The 21802-nt window shown below is 36.6% G+C and overlaps 2 protein-coding genes across 7 annotated transcripts in view; one reads left to right on the top strand and one right to left on the bottom strand.

Annotated features, from left to right (window-relative positions):
* Nucleotides 1–15557, top strand: LOC125651477 (filaggrin-2-like). Its single transcript, XM_048880098.2, has 7 exons — nt 1–547; nt 3240–3447; nt 5164–5283; nt 5922–6065; nt 7890–9581; nt 11705–11746; nt 13193–15557. Exons 1-7 carry the CDS (start codon nt 62–64, stop codon nt 13663–13665), a joined length of 3165 nt encoding a protein of 1054 aa, XP_048736055.2. The 5' UTR covers nt 1–61; the 3' UTR covers nt 13666–15557.
* Nucleotides 15558–17944: 2387 nt separating this feature from the next.
* The window catches only part of LOC125651576 (protein-L-isoaspartate(D-aspartate) O-methyltransferase-like), a 16810-nt gene continuing 12952 nt past the window's right edge, over nt 17945–21802 (bottom strand). For 4 of the 6 annotated variants that reach the window (XM_056166000.1, XM_056165999.1, XM_048880230.2 and 1 more), the window contains exon 7: nt 17945–18626. Coding sequence is in view for 4 of the 6 variants with exons in the window: in XM_056165999.1 (XP_056021974.1) it covers nt 18593–18626 (34 nt within the window). In the remaining 2 variants the exon portion in view is untranslated. Of the gene's footprint in view, nt 18630–21802 lie in introns of all 6 variants that reach the window. The other 2 variants (XM_048880234.2, XM_048880229.2) reach the window with 1 other exon arrangement.

Raw genomic sequence — 21802 nt, 5'->3', positions numbered from 1 at the left:
GTGGTGTTTTTAACGGGACTTCCGTTTTCTGCTGTACATTTGTCAATGTGTAAATGTAAACATGAAAATAGTAGTCCTTTTTGCCTCCCTGTTAGTAATAGTGCTTTCGAAAGAGGATTTAGAAGGATTAGAACAGTACCTTCAAGACCCTAGTTTCTGGCATTTTGTAGAAAAACGTCTTGGTTCCAAGAATGAGCTTGAATCAAAGGTCCCCGAATCTACGTCGAAATTGAAAGATCAATATGACCCATTTGGGACCAGTTCCAGCAACGACGTATCGAAATTGAAACATCCATATGACCCACTGGAGACCCATTCTAGCAGTGACGTTTCGGGTAAAACACCTGATCATCGGAGCGATTCAATGGAAGATACTCTTGGAAACCTTTGCCAATATAGACCAAATGCAAGCATGATCATTCGCTCCAAAGCTTCAATAAGCAATGGTGCCTTCTTTTTAAAGTCCTTCAACAAAAGAATCCGGGAGGAATGCGTTAATGCCTGTTGTTACACCCAAGGATGCAATTTAGTTGTATATGAAAACAAGGTGTGAATGGATATATATATTGTAGTTATTCACATTTCTTCTGACACTCTTACCCCCACTTTTATACAGGGCTCGAAATCAACATATGCCCGTCTGTCTGTGACTGGTTAAAAGTCTGGCGGACTGACTGACATTTGTTATAATCAGTCCGATGGGATTGGTTAATTTTCTAAAGCATCATTTTGGAAAATATGCTTATGAAATTTTATACACATTTGGCATGCTTCGATTTGTAGATATCAGAAGAATCTGATTCGTAAATATTAATCCCACATTTAAGTGTTACAATATTGTCTGAGGCATATTGAGTTAAATTTCATTTTGATAACATTAACGAAATATGTTTAATTATTTCTGGAAAACTCTGTTGGGCTGGTAAATTTTTCTGTGGACTGGTTGCAATTATACCCCATCAGTCGGCTGGACTTGCGACATAAAAAGTTAGCTTCAAGCCCTGTTATAATGTGATTTGTGTGGGGGAGTGTCAGAGCGAAAGTTGTATTGAAAAGTGGGAATTCAGCAACACCAGCTGGTGTCGCTACTTTGCTTACCTTTTAATAACAACTTTATTTCTTGTATCTAGTTTTCTATGTACGCACGAGAGGATTCAGAAATCGGATGATTGTTTCAGGGTTGTCACTAATGCAAGAACCTGCGTCCTAGATACAGAAAATTCATTTTGGACGCAAGTTTGTCTGAAATGGTGAGTCCGGTGGACATGTCATTGACTCCGAGTAAAAATCATAATTTTACCTAGAAATGTGTGTTAATTAGAATTCATAGTAGGAAAAAATCTAGGTAAAACATTACACTCTAGTGAACCGAGATAATACCACTGAGTTCACAGTGTCCCAATCTGACTTGTTTGTTTAGCGTTAGTCAATCAGGTGCAAATTAGAATATAATATGAAAAAGATAATTAGATAGATGCAAAATGAAGAACATTTTGCCACTGGCAGTTATTCATTTTTATTTCTAAGACTTATTTATTTACAAATCGGGATCTTATTTAGATATAAATGTTTGTCTTCCGGTAGCCATTTTTATTGGAATCGAAAGTAGTGTAGCTTAGTTTGTAAACTTTGGTAGGTTTTACAGATTGTCAGCAACCAAAACTTGTACACATCTATTTTATCACAATGATAATTTGATTTAAATGCTGTTTAATATTGATAGGGTTGTTGTGATAATAAGAGATTTGGAGAAGTAATTCTGTTGACTTGGACAATTAGTCGTGCAAAGCCAAGGTGCAAATGATTAAAAATAAATCTTAAAATTTATATGTTTTGTGCTGCTTCCATTTTAATTGTCTTATATATGAAAAAGACTCATTAAATATTCATGGGACTCATAAAATTTTCTTGGGACTCCAGCTGCTCATAAACCATTAGTCCGGGACTCGTATTCAATAATTTCTAGTGACAACCCTGTTGTTCTACATGTTAATCATGCCTACTTTTACTCTGATTGAAATTTTGTGTATTGATATCATGCACACACAGAAAAAAATTGAATGGTGAGGAGGTGACCTAATTCAAGTAATGCTTCACTTGTCGGTGTTAGGGCTGTTTAAACGGCGATAGCATTGTGTTAATCGTGATTAACTTGTAGAAAAATCATCTGATGACTGAATCGTAGCGTATTGGAAGCTAGATCTGCAAAATAAAGTTGTAAAAGGTAGGCAAAACAGTGACACAAAATTCCCACTTTTCTATGTGGTCTATGCTCTGACACTCTCTTGCACATGTCACCATATGAAAGCAGAGGGTAAGAGTCGAAGGAATTCAAAGCTGATTTATATATGCTAATTTGAATATTTAACTAGTTGGTACATACACTGAATGTTGAGACTGACAGTTCCTTTATGATTCAGCTTAATTTCTTTCTGAGGTTTTGGTATTTGTTGCAGTTAAATATGGGATATCATGTCTTGTCCATTTCATTATGCAGGCTTGGCATTTGGCATCCTTCTAATTTTTCATTACATAACAGAACTTTGCATGTATTGATCACCTTTGACAGTACATGGTGTAGTATCATTTGCAACAACACATATAAAATTGCAAATTTTATTGAGAGATTATAGTCTAATCATTTTGAAAAGTATTTTCTGTACATTTATTCAGTAGATAGACATTTGCACAAAGAATAATTAAATTCAAACAATTGTGAAGTAATGTATGTTTAATTCTTGGCCATCATGTTGATGTTAAAGAATCAGTCGAATGCCAAAACTATAAAGTTAAATTGGTTAAGACTCTTGGATGCTCCAAACTTATCATTCACAAAAAATGGACAGGCTTAAGGTAGAATTTTTGTCCCAAGGTTAAGTGTATGTGTAAAACCAAGCATCAGCTCAATGAAATAGCTGATACTAAAGGTTTTGAATGTCAACAACTTAAAGAAGCAGTGAGTGAGTCTCAATCATATTTATAGATTGATATACATGTATCAAGTGGCTCTTTATAATATAGTTTTTAATTCGATGAAATATAAAATTGACCCAATAAGTATGATATCTCATAAAACTTATAAGTTGGAATTCAGACATTCTTTGGTTTCATTATTATACAATAATACCAGTGGATAGTGACTGAAAAACATAAAGTCAAATTTTTAAAGGTTGAAATTGAAAATCTCCATTATCATTAATTAATGCTTGGTTCAAACATGTACTAAATTTTGTTTTTAGGATGAACACAACTGTTACCTCTTCAATTGTGGAACACCGAGTAAATGCTTATTTGCAGAGCATGCAAATTACACATCACTTTTTTTCCCAAATCATGTTGCACCTGGTACCTCATACGTAGGACATCAACAACAACATGAGGATGAATTGGAGGATTTAAACTCCAACGTGACTCCCAAACCTACAACTCGGGCTCCACAAAGGAAGGGTAAGTTAAATTCGTAAATATGTGACTCCCATACGTACAACTCGGGGCTCCACGAAGTAAGGGTGAGTTAAATATGAAAAACTCAAACGTGACTCCCACACCTACAACTTGGGCTCCATGAAGGAAAGGTGAGTTGAATATGAAAAATGTTGGGTACCATGAAGCATTTGAATGTGAAAGAATGGGAAGATATACCTGTAGTTTGTCCTAAAATGTAGATACAGGTACTATAAATCTGGAAATTTACAAGGGTGTTTGTGTGTTAATATTTTATTTGTATATACCAGTATCTTGTGTATATTGTAAATATTCCTTATTACTTTTATAAAGCATTTCACTGTGAAATATGTTGGCATGGCAGGAATTACAGGTACGCATGCACTCTCAAACTATTTTTCCTGTGTATTTACATAATGAACGGCATGTAGAATTTATTTATGCATTTACAATACACAGAAGATAGTTCAAGATACTGGTATTTACACACACAGCTCGCAACTGATTGTCTAGAGAAAGGAACTTATAATACAGTACAATATAGATGTATTTACAATTACACTGAGATAAAATGACTCAATAATTATTTGCACATTATAACATTCACACTGAGCTAGTACAGACTCAACATTGTTATAAAACTACTACTACATATTTTTATGCCCCCCTTTGAAAAAGAGGGGGCATATTGTTTTGCACCTGTCGGTCGGTCGGTCTGTCTGTCGGTCGGTCGGTCTGTAGACCATGTGTTGTCCGCTCAATATCTTGAGAACCATTCACTTGATGATAATGATATTTCATATGTGGGTTAGTTATGAGTAGAAGAGGATCCCTATTGTTTTTCAGGTCAAAAGGTCAAAGATCAAGGGTCAATCTACTCTGGACATAGGAATATAATGTCCGCTCAATATCTTGAGAACCCTTTGCTTGAAAGACATCAAACTTGGCACACTGGTACATCCTAAGGAGTAGATGACCCCTATTGATTTTGAGGTCACATGGTCAAAGGTCAAGGGTCAAACTTGACATGGGAATATACTGTCTGCTCAGTATCTTGTGAACCCTTTTCTTGACAGACATCAAACTTGGTACACTGATATGTCTTCAGGAGAAGACAACCACTATTGATTTTGAGGTCACATGGTTAAAGGTCAAGGGTCACACTAGACAGGAATATACTGTCCGTTCAATATCTTGAGAACTCTTCGCTTGACAGACATCAAACTTGGTACACTGGTACATCTTCTTGAGAAAATTACCCCTATTTATTTTGAGGTCACATGTTTAAAGGTCAAGGGTCAAACTGGACATAGGAATATACTGTCCGTTCAATATCTTGAGAACCCTTTGTTTGACAGACATCAAACGTGGTACACTGGTACGTCTTCAGGAGAAGACAACCCCTATTGATTTTCAGATCACATGGTCAAAGGTCAAGGATTAAACTGGACGTTGGAATATACTGTCTGCTCCATATCTTGAGAACCCTTTGCTTGACAGACATTAAACTTGGTACACTGGTACATCTTCAGGAGTTGATGACCCCTATTGATTTTTAGGTCACATGGTCAATCCACTCTTGACATAGGAAGATATTGTCTGCTCAATATTTTGAATTGATGATACTACTCTCAATTAAATGATGTGTGTGTTTATAACCCTTTTCAATTTTGCACCATGTGGGGCATATGTGTTTTACAAACATCTCTTGTCTTACAGTTCCTTTGTATGGGAATTGTGACATTGATTGGAATGATGAATGCAGCGATAGTAATGCGGAATGCAGAGACGGTATATGCAAGTGCTCATATGGATATCATGCAAAATATGGAATCTGCAGTAAGTATAACAATATCATTTTATCATGAATGTACTATATGTTGTCCTGCCTTTATCACTTCACACAATGAAGCTCTGATAAATGTGCAAGTAAATTTGAACATCCCAGCACGGGGGCTAGCACAACATGGGCTATTTCTGAAAAGGAAATGATAGAGAACAAGGGCTAGCACAGGTACTATAAATATAGAAGAGGGGTTCACACAGCACAGGAGCTAGCACAGCACAGAATGGGACTAGTTTAAAACAGGGGCTAGCACAGATCAGATGTTAATGCAACACAGGGGTTAATACAGAATTGCAGCTAGCACAGCACAGGAGCTAGTGCAGCACAGGGACTAGCACAGCACAGGTCATGGAGAGTTCAGATGCTAGCACAGCACAGGGACTAGCACAGTACAGCACAGGACATGGAGAGTTCAGATGCTAGCACAGCACTAGCACCAGTTATCTTCTTTGATTCATAGCATACACCTCATTAAAATTTTTTTACTGATCAGCATTTCCTTGTAAAGAAAGATGTTTAGAAATGGTTTTATCTATTGTACTGGTCATTAGTTAGATTATACAATTCGTTGATATTTACCGTGATATGTATGTAGATATTTTGTTTGTGATTGAAATGTTTCGATTTGTAGGAGTTGATTGTCCAGACTCAGCATTTGAATGTAAAAACAAAGGTCAGGGAGTAAATGTTCCAGAGTGCATTTCAAAAAACCATGTCTGTGATGGGCAGCCCCAGTGTGCTGATGGTTCTGATGAGGATACATGCCCCAATACTGGTATGTCAGATTAGAGAATTATACCATGAGCACAAATTGTTGACAGGTGCCCTGTTACACACTGTTTCTTTTTTACTGCTAGTATTTGACTTTGGAGTTAACAGAGTTTTGTCTTGTTAGATTTTGATATTCAAATTGAATGTACATGGATATTTAGAAGAAGCAGATTTACCAAAATTGTAATTTCATGATCCCATGGGTAGGGGTTTTAATACCAGGGTGGGGCCAAAATGGTCATAGTGATTGAATGTGGGTGTTAACAATTGGACATTTTTAACTCCTTCTTGATAACTATTCTTCCAGTTTTTGTCAAATTTGGGATTAAGCATCTTTGGGACAAGGGGGACTCAAATTGTAAATTTCAGAACTTCTGCACCCCCCAGGGCCTTAAGGGTGAGAAAAACTACTAAAAATTGACCAATTGTCAAAAATCTTCTCTACAATTGCATATGTATAAAAAAAAAAACCTGATTGCATCTAGTCATGTAGAGCAATAAGGCTTTCAACAAAATTGTGTAAATTTCATGATCCCCGGGTTAGAGGTTCTGACTACAGGGTGGGGCCAAACTTGGCATGTGGTGTTATGTGTAAAACAGTTATATAATATCTTCTTAAATGCTATTGATACTGAATTGAAACAAAATGAATAATTAGTAGGAGCAGGTAGTCCTTTACCAAGCCTGTAAATTTCATGATCCCAGGGGTGGAGGCCAAAATGGTCATAGTGATTAAATGTCTTCATCATTCGAAAGAATTTAATTTTGATGATACTAATATAAAACTAAATGCATTTTAAGGAAAAGCAGAAAGGGAAGTACCAAAATTATGAATTTCACAATCCCAGGGTTCTGTCTCTAGGACGGGTCCAAAATAGTCATATGTTATAATGTTAATATAACATATTATGTAAAGTCTTTTATCAATATGGGCACTTTCAGGGGCATTCTGTGTTTTAAGAATGCATCTTGTTTTATACGGCTGCTGAATATTAGAATTCAGCTTTGATGTACAGAACGGGAAATTTAGATTTTGCAGCCCTTGTGGCTAGTGATACTTTTAAACACCGGTACTACTCAGGTGACCAATAAGGCCTGTAGGTCACAGATGCAAAAGTGAAATAAAAAATATCTTCTTTGTTCTTTTAAAATTCTTCTCTTGTCTGTTTAGATCAATGGAGTATTATCGATAAAGGTATACATGTAACAGTGTAGGTTGTGTGTTGAAATCCTGCAAATGTTGTTTTAACTGAATGAATTAATATGTATTAAAAGTGCACTCCTTTTCAACATAGACAAAATTTGAAATTCGCCACATGACCACATTATTACCCAGTACAATTCTTACAGACAGCTTTCATTCATAACAGTCTCAATAGGTGTCCTTCTCTCCCTTGATTTTGCTATGATATGCAAGTACAGTTTTGTTGTATATTTGGAGGTAAATAGAACCTTAGTTTGGTATTACAGACTAAAGGATTGACAAAAATTTTATACATATGCATGAGGGATCTGTCAAAAATAAAGAACATCTTTTCTATTGGAGCTCAAAGTTTCTATCACTAGAAATGCAAGACATACTATAAATATTTTCTTTTGCTTTGCAAGACAGCTTCATAGGTTACCAAGTTTTTAAAATTTGTACAGTATTTATATGATATTAAGAAACCCTTTCTAAAAAGCATACCACCACCAGTAAATATCCACATAGGAATAATATTCCAAAACTTCAGAATTTGTCTCAAACAATGCATGTATTAGATTCTTTTTATCAAAATATGTATTATATTACTAATATGAACTAATGTTGATTACCAATAATGATCAGTGTCGACGAGCACGTCTACCACAACAACATTCACAACAACAACAACGACAACTATGCCCAAACCAGTTACGATTAAATCCTCTCAACAGAAAATGAAGAATGTGGGAATGAATGATCCGACAGTACCGCAGTATGGCCCCATTAACCAGAACAGGATACCAGTAGGATCCGACACGTATAATGGGAATGGTTACTACTGGCCCTCCGGATACAATCAAATGTATGGAAGCCAGAACTATCCCCGAAATTACGGCAGATTCCAGTCAGGAGCTCAGTATCCCTACGATCCGAGGTATTACAATTCATATGACAACGCGGGACAACAGATGGGCAGTGGATACATAGATCCAGCTAGGGGCTATTATGACAAGTCGGCTCCAGGCAGTGGAAGCCAGGCTTCCGGTTCTCAGACTGGTCCTGATATTGGGAAGGGGAAAAGTTCAAAAATTGATCATTCCGGGGTGAAATATCCGAACGGAAATGTGATGTCTAACAGCAATGGAAGAGACGGAACACCAGTAAAGAGTATCAATGATAAATCTGTTTCAAACCTAGAAGAAAAACATGTTGTCAAAACAACAGAAAAGCCAACAACACATCGTCCAACCACTCAACCAGCTATCACCAGGGAGAGGTTCAACAGCTGGAGAAATGAAAAAGCTGGCTGGGAGAAAACTAACCATCATGTATCTGATAAAAGTTCTCAGAAACAAATCAACCATGACATTCCCAGCTGGAAAAGTCAAGAAGGGACCAAGAAATTTGCTCAAGAGAATCGGAATAATTGGGAGAAGGAGCAAGATTTATCACGTAATGATAAATACAATCAGTTTAAGGATAACTCTGACCAATCGGTGGGAACACCAGAACATGGAACCTCCAACAATGTGAACACACACCATCCACGGCCAGGAGAAAGTTCTGCAGACAAGTCACATACAGCGAAACAGAACGCCCCAATACCACAACATGGCACAGGTAAAGAGAAGAGCTGGGGACAACACACAGAATCTCAAATGGATAATAACTACTCAAGTGCAAGCAGTAAGAAAGGTACAAGTGGAAATCACAGGGAGGACAGTAAAGGAAGAATGAGTGATGTATCACCAGGTCAAGGAAGGTCAGGAGGTGATGGGTCATTGGGTCAAGGAAGGTCAGGAAGTGGTGAATCTCGGGACAGGACAAGTAACAGACATCGAGGCCAAGGGAAATCTGATAGGTGGCAGCAGCAGCAGAGATGGAAAGATGGTAGAAACAAAGAGATAGGACAAACAAATGATAGGCAGATGGGTCAAGCCAACACAAATAATAGAATTCAGAAGCAGGATAGAACACAGGTGGGGTCAAAGGTCAAAACAAGTGATGATTCCCACAGGAAACCAAACATCATAGATCATGGGTCAAATAGACTTAGCGATAACTCGGGCAAATCAATGAAAGGAAAGCAAAAGGAAAAGGGTGAATCAGAAAGTATAGACTATGACAGTTATTTTAACAAAAGTCCTCAAACTGGGCAAGATGTAGGACCCCAAAAGCCGGGATACAGAAGACCAGCATACAAAAAGCAGAGACCTCACCATTACCAGTACTATGACAGTTACAGGCCATCTCCATACTGGAATTACGACTACTACGAGTACAGTGATCATCCCAACAAGAAGTACCCCCCTCCCTACGACCAAGGAGACTCAGGTACTGGGTGTTGTCTAGCTGTTGTCAAGAGTGTTGTAGTGTTGTCAGGAGTGTTGTCAAAAGTGCTGTAGAGGACCGTATGACCTCATTTATTTAAAGGATTTCAGTATTGATGTTGTTGTACATTAGCTGATTTCTTATTTCTATTTTCATGCAATGAAAAATAGACGTCTTTTGTTTTTTAATTTTTATTTTTATTTGTTTTGGTATGGTTATGTAAATACTGTATAATCGGTTATTTTAGTGAGATGCAGAATTAAAGATTTTTTTTTTTGAAAAAGGTTATTGATTTATTCTTATTATCATTTAGTGATATGATGCTTAAATGATTCTCTGATGATTCCAAACTTGAAATAAATTATGACATTACATTGTAACATAAAGAGTTTCAAATTTTCAAAATGAAGTTGATAATCTGGACATTGATTTTCTCATGTACAATTAATAGACATGGTGAAAATTGTGTTGAAAACATAAACTACGTTGCCTACTGGAAGACAAGTACCTGTGATCCGAGAAGAATGATCCCAAATGAACATAAATTGAAATCAGAAGGAAAATAGTTCATAGTGCCAATGCACACCTGAAACAATAAAAACTATATCAATACTAGAGTTCGAAATTAACTTTTTCAAGCACTAGTCTGTACGGACTAGTGACTATTGATGTTCACTAGTCCACAAAGCATTTCACAAGTCCATCCAGTGTATCATATAAAATGATCCTATAAAGTCATTTTATTCAATAGTATTTAATCAAACCAAACACTTCCATTTGCAAACAATTCACATTATTCTCCTAGGCAACTGATCCCACCTCTGGTATATCCAGTGGTCTGCATCTGCCCATCTCTCGATTTCGTATTGCTTTATATGGGAGCTATGAGATTGATCACTGTTCTTTATCTTTGCCTTTCATGATTCAGTTTTTGACACCTCAGTAGAAGACAACCATACTTAATCTTCACGAGTATACAGTTACCTCTTGAGTTACTCATGTAATAACCCCTTTTATAAACGTGTTTGGAAGGTCAACATGTCACTGTAACTTAAACACTTAACCATGCAGATGATCGACTGTAGGTTCAAACGTTTGTAAGAGCCTCAGACAAATTTGATAAAATCTTAACCAATTCAAGATTGATATCTGGATTTTCACTAGTCCATACAGAGTTTACTAATCCGACAAGATTTTTACTAGTCTTAAACTTATGGTAATGTCGAACTCTGGATACTGATACACTGAATATCAGTCATCCAAATGATATGACAGAGTACTAATCTACCAAGAAAGATAACTCTTAATATCCCCTACTGGAGTACAGTTGTAGCAGTTTCAACAAACTTGTTAATAATGGGTCCTTGCTAAAAATTCTGCTGATACGATATATGCATGAAATTTATGATTTTGTATTTATTTTATTGAGATGTGTTGTACACTGTAGTGAGTTGTTAGTTGTATTGCAACCATTTTTTTGCTTTGGAGTTGTATTTCATTTGATTTTTTGTTGTAGAGTTGTATAGTTGTATTTCATCCGATTTTTGCAGTGTGCATGTATAAAATTGAAATATATACATTTCTTGTTGGAGCAAGTTTGCAAAAACCTATACATAGAGCCTTTGTATTGTATGCTTCGGATTTCATTGAATATGATTATAAACAATTGTTTATTAATGTATACAGTGAAACCTGTCTAATCCGACATGCTCTGGGAGACAAGTTTTATGTTGTATTAGACAGGATGTTGGATTAGAACATGAGGGGAGGATGGGGAAATAAAATGAACATTAAAATATACAGAGAAACAGATTATTCAGGTGTCTGAGTAAACGGCTACAGCTGTACATGTATAAATTTGTAGAGGGCTCTCTTTATTGCAGCTACACTACAGTTTAACTTTAGTATCTCAATCACCGATATCTCGAATACCGTGGATTTATCAAAGTGATTCGGAAGTCCCAACCACTTATTCTTGAAATATTTTACCCTGGGTATCTCAAATCCTTGGATATCTCGAAGTTTTTTTTTGGTCCCATCAAGTTCGAGATAATGAGGTTTGACTGTATGTGAACACCAACATTGTATCAGTAAATTTACTTACTTAACATCTTGTATACTTTCAGATAACGACAAGGAGTGGCTGGACAACAAGAACATTCCACCTGGTATGATAATCTATTTCATTGTTTTTGTCACAATTTTGACTCGAGATAGGAAAAACTCCTCGTCTTCAAACTGAACATTGACATATGGAAAAGAAATACAAACAAGAAATACATTTGTAACTTTATTATAACACACAGAAAGGACACAAACAAAACCATTCACACTCTACACGCTCACTAACACTCAACACTCACACACTCAAATTACATAACATATGACAATAAAACAATGTACTTTGCTTTAAGATAGACAGTCTATTTCATGAAAACCCCGACCAGTATACAGGTAAATAGAACGTTCAATGGTTCATTGGTTCACAATGCGATGCGCACACATGGTAAGGATACTTGCACATGTTGTTTATCTTGGTATCCGTAGTTGTAACACGCATCACAGAGATTTCTCATTATGCCTCATCCAGGTATAATACGTTGGTAGATGTAGAAGTAGTTTGGCATTACTAGTAGTACAGGAACACTCACATACAGTACAAGCAGACAGAACCAGTACATGGATTACGTGAATCGCCTCAATAAGTACACATCAGAGGTCACTGTCATTCCACACAGGATTTCACACAGAAAAAAAGGCACCATCAACACCCAGAATAGCACCACCACACAGGACAGTTCTATAACCACACAGGTTTTCACACAGAATAAACGGCACCACCAACACACAGAATGGTACCACCACACAGGACAGTTCTATGACCACACAGGTCCACACAGACATGGCTTAAGCGCTCTTGTTTGAAGGACACACCTTCTCGACAACTCATGCTAAACTGACGCACCCTATAGAACTGGTTTTACAAAAACACGTGACCGCACTCTCGCCTAAATATAGTTATTCTCTCATACAGGTTATGGCGCACAATTAGGGACAAAATAAGTGACTATGTACAAATTGTGACAGTTTTACTAAAGTCAATTGTGAAAATTAAAAATTATGTGTACCTTGAAAATGCTTTTTGGCAATACTGCGAAGATCATTACATTCCAAATTCTGCAAATCTTATTAAAGTGGCTCACTACTCCTTGAAAGAGTTTGTAAAATCAACACAAAATGAATTAATTATGAAAGATATGATATGTAATAAGTACACATGCCAAAAAGGCAAAAAATATGCAATTTTGGAGAGAAAAAAAACGTTTTTCAAATATGCATTTCAATAAATATTACTTAAGACACTGACAGATTTGAACTCAAGATCTGTGGGTCAGTAACCTTATATCTTATCCACTGAGCTACGTAGATGTACAAACAAATTGATCGATGCAAGGAAATTCATAAAACATTTGAATCACCACAAGATATGTAGACTACACAAGTCTTGGTGTAGTGAGCTATCAATGTAAAATTGTTTACTATCCTCCTGTTTTTGTAGATTGTGAAGTTTGCAGTTTATATGCATAAAATAAATTATTGTTTTTATTTTGTAGTGATTGAAGAGAAACCGACCTCAAAGGCAACACAGAAACCTACGCCTAAACCCACGCAGAAAACAACCCGAGCTCCTGGCGCAAAAGAAATAAAGATTAAAGACCCAGGACAGATTTCAAAGGAGAAATCAACTACAGGGGGAGATAATGCAGGAAAAACTACTGACAAAAAACAGCAGGCATCTAGTGAAAAGTCAGAAAACACAATAAAACTGAAGAAAAATTCCACCGAATCCAAAGTCCCTGATGGTAGTGGATTATTGCAGGAAGCTGTGGAAACTCATGTAGTGGTGGAGAGCCCTACAGACGGTCACCAGGGCCCCATCGTGGCACTCGCCCTAGGGCTAGGCATCACTGTTATATTATTGTTCTTTGTGGGTTGTCGGTTGAGAAATGTTAAACGACGGATTCGCAAAGGAAGGGCCCTACATTCAAATGAAGCAGATTATTTGATTAATGGAATGTATTTATGAAAAAGTGTGATAGCAAGGTTGCCATGCTTTGCAAATTTAATGGGGATGGGGTTTCCACATGTTTTGTTAATAAATGGGTCTATTATCATGGTTTCAAATTATTCTAAGGGTGTATAATTAATGTTTGAACTTTTTCAAAGCCCATGTGTTAAGTTATCCCACCAGAGACTTTTTACAGGACAAATTTTATAGTTTTATATTGAATCTCAGATACTACATGTGTGTAGTGTGAAAAAGTTATTACATACAGCAAGATGTATTTTTGTCATCAAAAATGAACAAATGGCCAAATTTCTTCATTTTCTGTGTGAAGATTAATTTTGGATCATAGAAATCCAATATGAGTTTATGTTGTGATGTGATGCAATACTTTGTACCAGTGCAATGGTTCTTCCTTTCTCCTTCAGGTCTACATAGAAATATCATTTCAAAGGTGATAATAGTAAATATAGCTTACTCTGGATGTTTTGAAATTTAGGGGACGAATCTTTTTCTTTCAATATTTATAGAAACAAAGATCAAAATAAGCCAAATCGGAAATCGTGACCATATTGGAAGCTTTGTTTTACATCCTGATCCTGGTTACAAAAGCAGCATATACATGTAAACTCAAAGTAATTGTGTTGTTCATTATCAATTACTTCTCTGCTAGGACCTTGCTAGAAAGTGCTATATTCGATGATCTAGCATTTGTAAACCACTTGAAGAGACATGCAGTCATCTATTTCTGTATAGTCTCCAATTCTCACACCTTTCCGAATCTGGGGGGAAATCTTCCAACTCAACAGCTTCAATGATAGCAAATGTTGTTTGAAAATCATGGTTAAAGTACTAGGGCTAATCCCAAAATCCTTTGCTATTTCAGATGTTGATTCAATACAACCGTTATAGAAACAACACATTATCATTATGGCGGACTGATGATTAATTTCAAAATAAGCACTATTTCAATATAAGTGATTTCAGTTTAACCAGCATTTTAATGCAAAGAAAATGAGAGACTGAAGCTGGGGATTTTGTTTTATTTCAATATAAGTGGAGTAAGCTGTACTACCCTTATAATTTGAATTTTGGTTGTATTTAAGTGAGTTGTTTTCTGTGATTGGATAACTGAAATCCATAAGAAATATATAAGTCCCGCCTGTATACAGGTTTACTTGTTCCAACATACAGTGCCAGCAGTTTGGCTTGTGATATTATGAAGGTGTAACATTCCGGATATGTTCAGGAGTATAATGATATTTTCTGTTCTTTTGAACTACCATATTTCATATTGGTTTATTTTTATTTTTTGCTTGACATGCATTCCACTAAATGTATGACTTTCCACTTTTTTTGCAGAGATAGTTTATGTATATATAAAATGACCTGGATATATGAAGTGAGACTTGCATTTGAATTAAGTCTATTGTCCCTGTGTGCAATATACAAAATATACAGTGAATTCATTCCTGTTTTAAAGCTAGGTTGTTATATCATGTTTATGGTATTGATGTTTATTGGTTTTTACAGCTGAGTTCTCAAGGACTTTTTGTGAAATGAATGTGATATGTTGAGGTTCTTTCTTTATTCTTGCACTTGTAGTTATTGTAATGGAAGATTTAACCAGCACACTGTGTAAATTGTTGGTCCAGATTGGATGTCAGAATCTGAATTTATACAATGGCTTCTACAAATCTGTCAATTTTTTTTCCATCTGCAATAGTTTATTTTGTATGGATTTCTCCAATATTCTTTCCATTAAGTTGTATCCTTTATTGTATATCAATGATTTTTGGTTGTGGTAGAGTATAAAATTATTTTGTATTTTTGTACTGTTTTCTGTCATATTGTTTTCAGTCTTGTTAGTATGTATTGTTATTTGTACTTATTAAAACAGATCTGGATTTCTAGTGTTTTTGTTTTCTGCTAGAATGTAGTTAAACCATAACAAACATGTAATTTTACATACCATCTCTCAAACAAACTACATGTACAGCATGTGTCCTGTACATCTCACAAACTCAGTATGTGTCCTGTACACCTCACAAACAAACTACAGTATGTGTCCTGTACATCTCGCAAACAAACTACAGTATGTGTCCTGTACACCTCACAAACAAACTACAGTATGTGTCCTGTACATCTCACAAACAAACTACAGTATGTGTCCTGTACACCTCACAAACAAACTCAGTATGTGTCCTGTACATCTCACAAACTACAGCATGTGTCCTGTACACCTCACAAACAAACTCAGTATGTGTCCTGTACATCTCACAAACAAACTACAGTATGTGTCCTGTACACCTCACAAACAAACTCAGTATGTGTCCTGTACATCTCGCAAACTACAGTATATGTCCTGTACATCTCACAAACTCAGTATGTGTCCTGTACACCTCACAAACTAACTACAGTATGTGTCCTGTACATCTCACAAACTCAGTATGTGTCCTGTACATCTCACAAACTACAGTATATGTCCTGTACATCTCACAAACTACAGTATATGTCCTGTACATCTCACAAACTCAGTATGTGTCCTGTACACCTCACAAACAAAGTACAGTATGTGTCCTGTACATCTCACAAACAAACTACAGTATGTATCCTGTACATCTCACAAACTACAGTATGTGTCCTGTACATCTCACAAACTCGGTATGTGTCCTGTACACCTCGCAAACAAACTACAGTATGTGTCCTGTACATCTCACAAACAAACTACAGTATGTGTCCTGTACACCTCACAAACAAACTACAGTATGTGTCCTGTACATCTCACAAACTACAGTATGTGTCCTGTACATCTCTCAAACAAACTACATGTACAGTATGTGTCCTGTACATCTCACAAACTCAGTATGTGTCCTGTACACCTCATAAACAAACTACAGTATGTGTCCTGTGCATCTCACAAACAAACTACAGCATGTGTCCTGTACATCTCACAAACAAACTACACTAAGTCTCGTGTAAGTTGTGCTTTGTGTTGTGTACATCTCATATTTTGTGAAATCTTGATTATATGGTTGAAAAATTGCCATTCTCTTTGGAACATCTTAACAAGTCAAGGGTTATTAATTCGTTATCTCGCACTAATAACCCTTGTCTTGTGAAGATGTCTTTGGAACTACACTGTATTTTCTGGAAAAACTCCATAGTAGGACATCACACAGTTCAAGGTCACTGCACAGGTTTGAATATGGAGATTGATGCCCAATTTTTATGGTGTAAATCTGAGAAAATTGCAATATTCATGATATCACATCTTGGGATCACTGCTGCGGTGATTAGAAGGTAGTGTTTGCCCCACATGCGGAAGGTCAGGGTTCGAATCCTGGCCATGACAGACCTAAGTCAAAACATTATCACAGGTCCATCGCCAAGCACTCGGTATCAGGTTTGAATGTCGTGGGTCCTCGGAAATGACCTTAAAAATGGATGTACCATGTCATAGTAGGTGTGACATGAATCCTCACTGTTCAATGGTCATAAGCGCTGAGCATGGGCCGAAATTTGAAGCCCTTCACCAATATTGGTGACATCTCTGTATCGGTGAAAATATCTTGAGAGGGACTTTAAAATCAATCATAGGATCGCTGGCACCAATGTATGTCAGATATTGATTCATACATTCTTCTTCAAAATACATAGTATATTTTGATTATTCAAGGCTTAGTGTTATTTCTGGGGCAAGAGTTATGCTCATTACATACACACACACAAAAAGATTCTCCTTCAAAATTTGCATGTAAAACTTTGATCCCCTATTGTGGCCCCACCCTACCTCCAGGGACATGATTTAAGCAAACTTAAATTTGCACCGTGTTGGTAAGCTGCCATGTAAATTTGAAATTTCCTGGCCCAGTGGTTCTCGAGATATTTAAATGACCCAACCCTATTTTTGTGATCATCTCCCTTTTGAAGAAGGCATGACCCTACATTTGAACAAACTTTGACCCTCTTCACCCAAGAATGATTTGTGCCAAGTATGATTGAAATATGCTAGTTCTAGAGAAGATTTAAAATTTATCAGTGTATTTTCAATATTATTACTCCTTGGAGAAGGGCACATTGCACTTCATTTGAACAAACTTGAATCCCCTTCACCCAAGAATGATTTCTGCCAAGCTTGGTTGAAATTGGCCATGTGGTTCTGGAGAAGAAGATGAAAACATGAAATTTTATGACAACAATGTCAACAGACAGTTTTGATTAGAAAAGCTCATTTGAGCCTTCGGTTCAGGTGAGCTAACCCACCCACCCACTCCCCCCCCAAAAACCCAAGAAGACATTTTTTTCTTCATATAAACATTTTATTTGCTTTATAAATAACAAGATGTATGGGGTAAAATCATTCCAAGACACAAAAAAACTTTTCATACACAATGGTTTAGACATTAATATAAACTTGTACATGTAACAGAAGTCAATAACAAGCTTGTCTGCAGAACTGAAAACGGGAATTTCCACATGCAAAGTTCACCCCAAATGTTGCACTAGTAATCAAAGTTGCAGAGAATGCAAGTCAAACTATTGACAAATTTTAAGCTGAAAAAGACAGCAAAATGAAATTCAGCTACTATAGTGTCAACTAAAAATAGAGACATTATAAATCAATTTCTGTGTGTGGTGTGGATTGAGAAGTACATTTCATGCCTCCATAACATTTTCCTTCTAAATGCTGAGTAACATCTGTGCTATAACAGGGCAATATCAATTGTGACATTGCTGTTCAGTGTTCTGACCACACAAAGGTTAGTACACCATAAACTTTATTTAAGGTAAAACACCATACATTTTATTTAAGGTAAACAAAGTTGACAGTTTAATTTGTTGGAATTTTGCAGTCCATTTTAGCATGAGGATATTCTTGGGACTGAAGCATTTACATATACAAATGTAGCATCACAGTAACAATGCACCAGAGTGACATACCAAGTCACAAATCTTCACGTGTCTCTCTGTTCAAGGAACTGCTGAAGAAGAAAAAAAGAAAACATTGTCACAAAAGAAGCTATACGCACATCTCTGTTTACAGTTACAAAGTGTTCATGTTTTAAAAAAAATGTGGTACATGTATAAATAATCAAAATACAGGAAGACGGCAGGAGATTTGCTACTAGGAACAAACAACAAAGCTATGTATAGCAGTGACTTCATATACCAGCTATTTAGCTTTACATGAAAGGTGAAGATAACAAACAGTGATCAATCTTGTATCTCCCAAAAGAAATATAAAATAGGGAGTTGGGCTAACACAGACCCCTGGATATACCAGATGTGGGATTAGGTGCCTAGGAGGAGTAAGCATCCCCTGTCGACCGATCACACCCGCAGTGAGCCCTATATCTTGATCAGGTAAATGGAGTAATCCGTAGTCAGAATCAGTGTGTAAAGAACGGTCTAACACTTGGTATGAAACACGTCAGACAGCATTTGATCCAATGATAGGTTGTATTAGCAAACTAGATTGTTATAACAATATGTACTGTCTATTCAAGACATGCTTAAAAATGACAAAGTTCAACTACAAGTAAATTTTTTGAAATATGTCTGATCACTTTCAAAAAGATGCATGCACATCTTCAAGGTGTCCATAACAACTGTACAAAGTTTGAGGAATGTCAAGTTAGAGGTGTAAGAGTTGATTACACAAAATAGGTACCATCTACTCGAGGCATGCTTAAAAAATGACAAAGTTCAACTACATGTAAATTTTTCAAAAAATGTTTGATTACTTTCAAAAAGACACATGCACATCTTCAATGTATCCATAACAACTTTCCGAAGTTTGAGGAATATCAAAATAGAGGTGTGAGAGAAGTTGATTACACAAAGTAGGTACCCTATTACAGGGACGCCTGCCCGCCAACCCGTCTAACTGCCCGTCATTCACCATTCTATAAGCCATTTGCACGTTGTGCAACCAGGTGAAAACCTAATCATATGTAGAACAAGCTCTTGCATATCAAATCAGTTGAAAGATATAAAACACCATATGCAGGTGATAATGGAAATATTGCTACATAAATATGAGAATGTTCAATGGTCTGTAACATCTTAACATAGTGAGTGACTGTTGCTTCACTAAGCACCTGTCATTATAAATGAAAGTCATTGGTCTTTCCATCATTAACAAGATTGCTATGCATAGCCATGTCCCCCACCACCGCAACAAAATATGAAGTACAAAAGTCCAATGACTCCTGTCAAATTTGTCAATTCAAACTGACAGTGCAATATGATGAACTACATATGGTGAGTAACAATCCTACAAAATTTGTTGAGCGGTTTCGGAGGAGTTGCGTCCACAAAGTGTTCCTATAGTGCAGTATGTACAAATTCAACGAAGTCCCATAACTTCTGTAAACTTTGTCGAATCAAAATGGTGGAGCGATATGATCAACTACATATGGTGACTAACATCCTACAAAATTTGAACGAAATCCGTTGAGCGGTTTCAGAGGAGTTATGTCCACAAAGTCAAGTGGGACATACGAACACCAGTATTTCTATATCCCCCTACCGTGTTGCAGTGGGAGACAAAAGTGGGGGTCCAATGTCATGTCAGGCATCAGCACGATAAAGAACCCTCCCTATTAAAGCCATAAGCACCATGTCTAGGTCAAAATTTGTTACACTCCTAATATTGCTATATAAAAAAGTTATCACCTTCTAAATTCTTTTCACTAGTGACCCTGACCAAATGACCTTGGTTTAGGGTTATGACACATCTTGGTGTAAAGTTACAAGCTTCTAATGATGCCTAGCCCCGTGGGGATCTGGGTTAGAATAGGTCCTCAGTACCCAATCTTCATAAGTCAAGGGTTATTGATTCGTTACCTTGCACTAACAAGGTAACGAATCAATAACCCTTGACTTGTGAAGATGCAGTACCCCTTGCTTGTCATAAGAGTTGACTAAATGGGACGGTCCTTCACCACATAAACTGAGGCCCCATGTCACAGTAGCTGTGGCATGGTAAGATCCCTCCCTGCTCAAAGGCTGTAAGTGCCGAGCATAGGCTTAAATTTTACAGCCCTTCACTGGCAATGGTGACGCCTCCATATGAGTGAAAGATTCTCGAGAGGGACATTAAACAATATACAATCAATCAATCTAATGATGTCTCAATACAGCTGTGGCCTGGCGAATGTTTACTTGTGACCTTTGCCAAATGACCTTCATTCAAGGTCAATACATATTTTCTGGTCATAAGCAACCTTTGTGCTAAATATCAGCTTCTAATTCCCCCACATTTCAAAGCTATGGTCCAGAGACAGCAAAGGAAGGATAGAAGGCAGGCAAGTCAATAGCCAGGGTGTTTCCCATACCACCTAACCTTTGTTTACAAAGGCTATTGTCATCCAGTTTGAATGCTATATACATTTGTGTAGAATGCTTTTCAAAATTTAATTCAGGATCCATAATCTTAGGCCCGACACAGGGACTAGGAATATAACAATTTTTACACAGGCCCCTGACTCACTATAACAATGAGGCCAGTCTCCATGTCAGATCAGAACATTTTTAAAGATTCAATGCTTTTTATACACCTGTCGAAGACAGGACGTATTATTGATTATATCATCCACACAACCACCTCTGTTACCAGAACCCCTGACCCAGAAGTCTTAAGTTTCATAACTTTTTACTATTCACTTTGTGTAGTTTGGTGGTGAAAATTGGGGAAGAAAAAACTGAAGAAACAAGAGGGCCATGGACTGTAACAGTCACTTAAAATATCACACTGTGACAATAAAAAAAACCTGAAATTTAAGGTGCTGTATGTTGAAGGAGCAGTGAGAGAAACTTTCATTCAAACTCTTAACAACCGGGTATTGATAGTTTCTTATGATGTAAGATGTTCATTTCATCTAATGTTTCTGAAAAACAAATTCATGCTCTGGACAAGTAACATTTCAATCAATAGCCTTAATCTTGGCCAATGACCATGATTACAGGTAACATCACATTGTCTGCAATCAACCAACCTTTCACTGTCTCTCCATAGCAAAGTCATGGCCAAGATATCTTTACGATTTTACTAGTGACCTTGACCTTGGCCAATTAAAATTAATTCAAGTTCATGATACACTGTCTATCATATAAAGACTGTTAATAAGTAATCTTTATAACAATTTATATA

Source organism: Ostrea edulis, chromosome 5, assembly GCF_947568905.1.
Source record: "Ostrea edulis chromosome 5, xbOstEdul1.1, whole genome shotgun sequence".
In the NCBI taxonomy this organism is placed as follows: Eukaryota; Metazoa; Mollusca; class Bivalvia; order Ostreida; family Ostreidae; genus Ostrea; species Ostrea edulis.
Note: the sequence above shows the minus strand (reverse complement) of the source record. Positions and strands in the feature narration are given on the sequence as shown.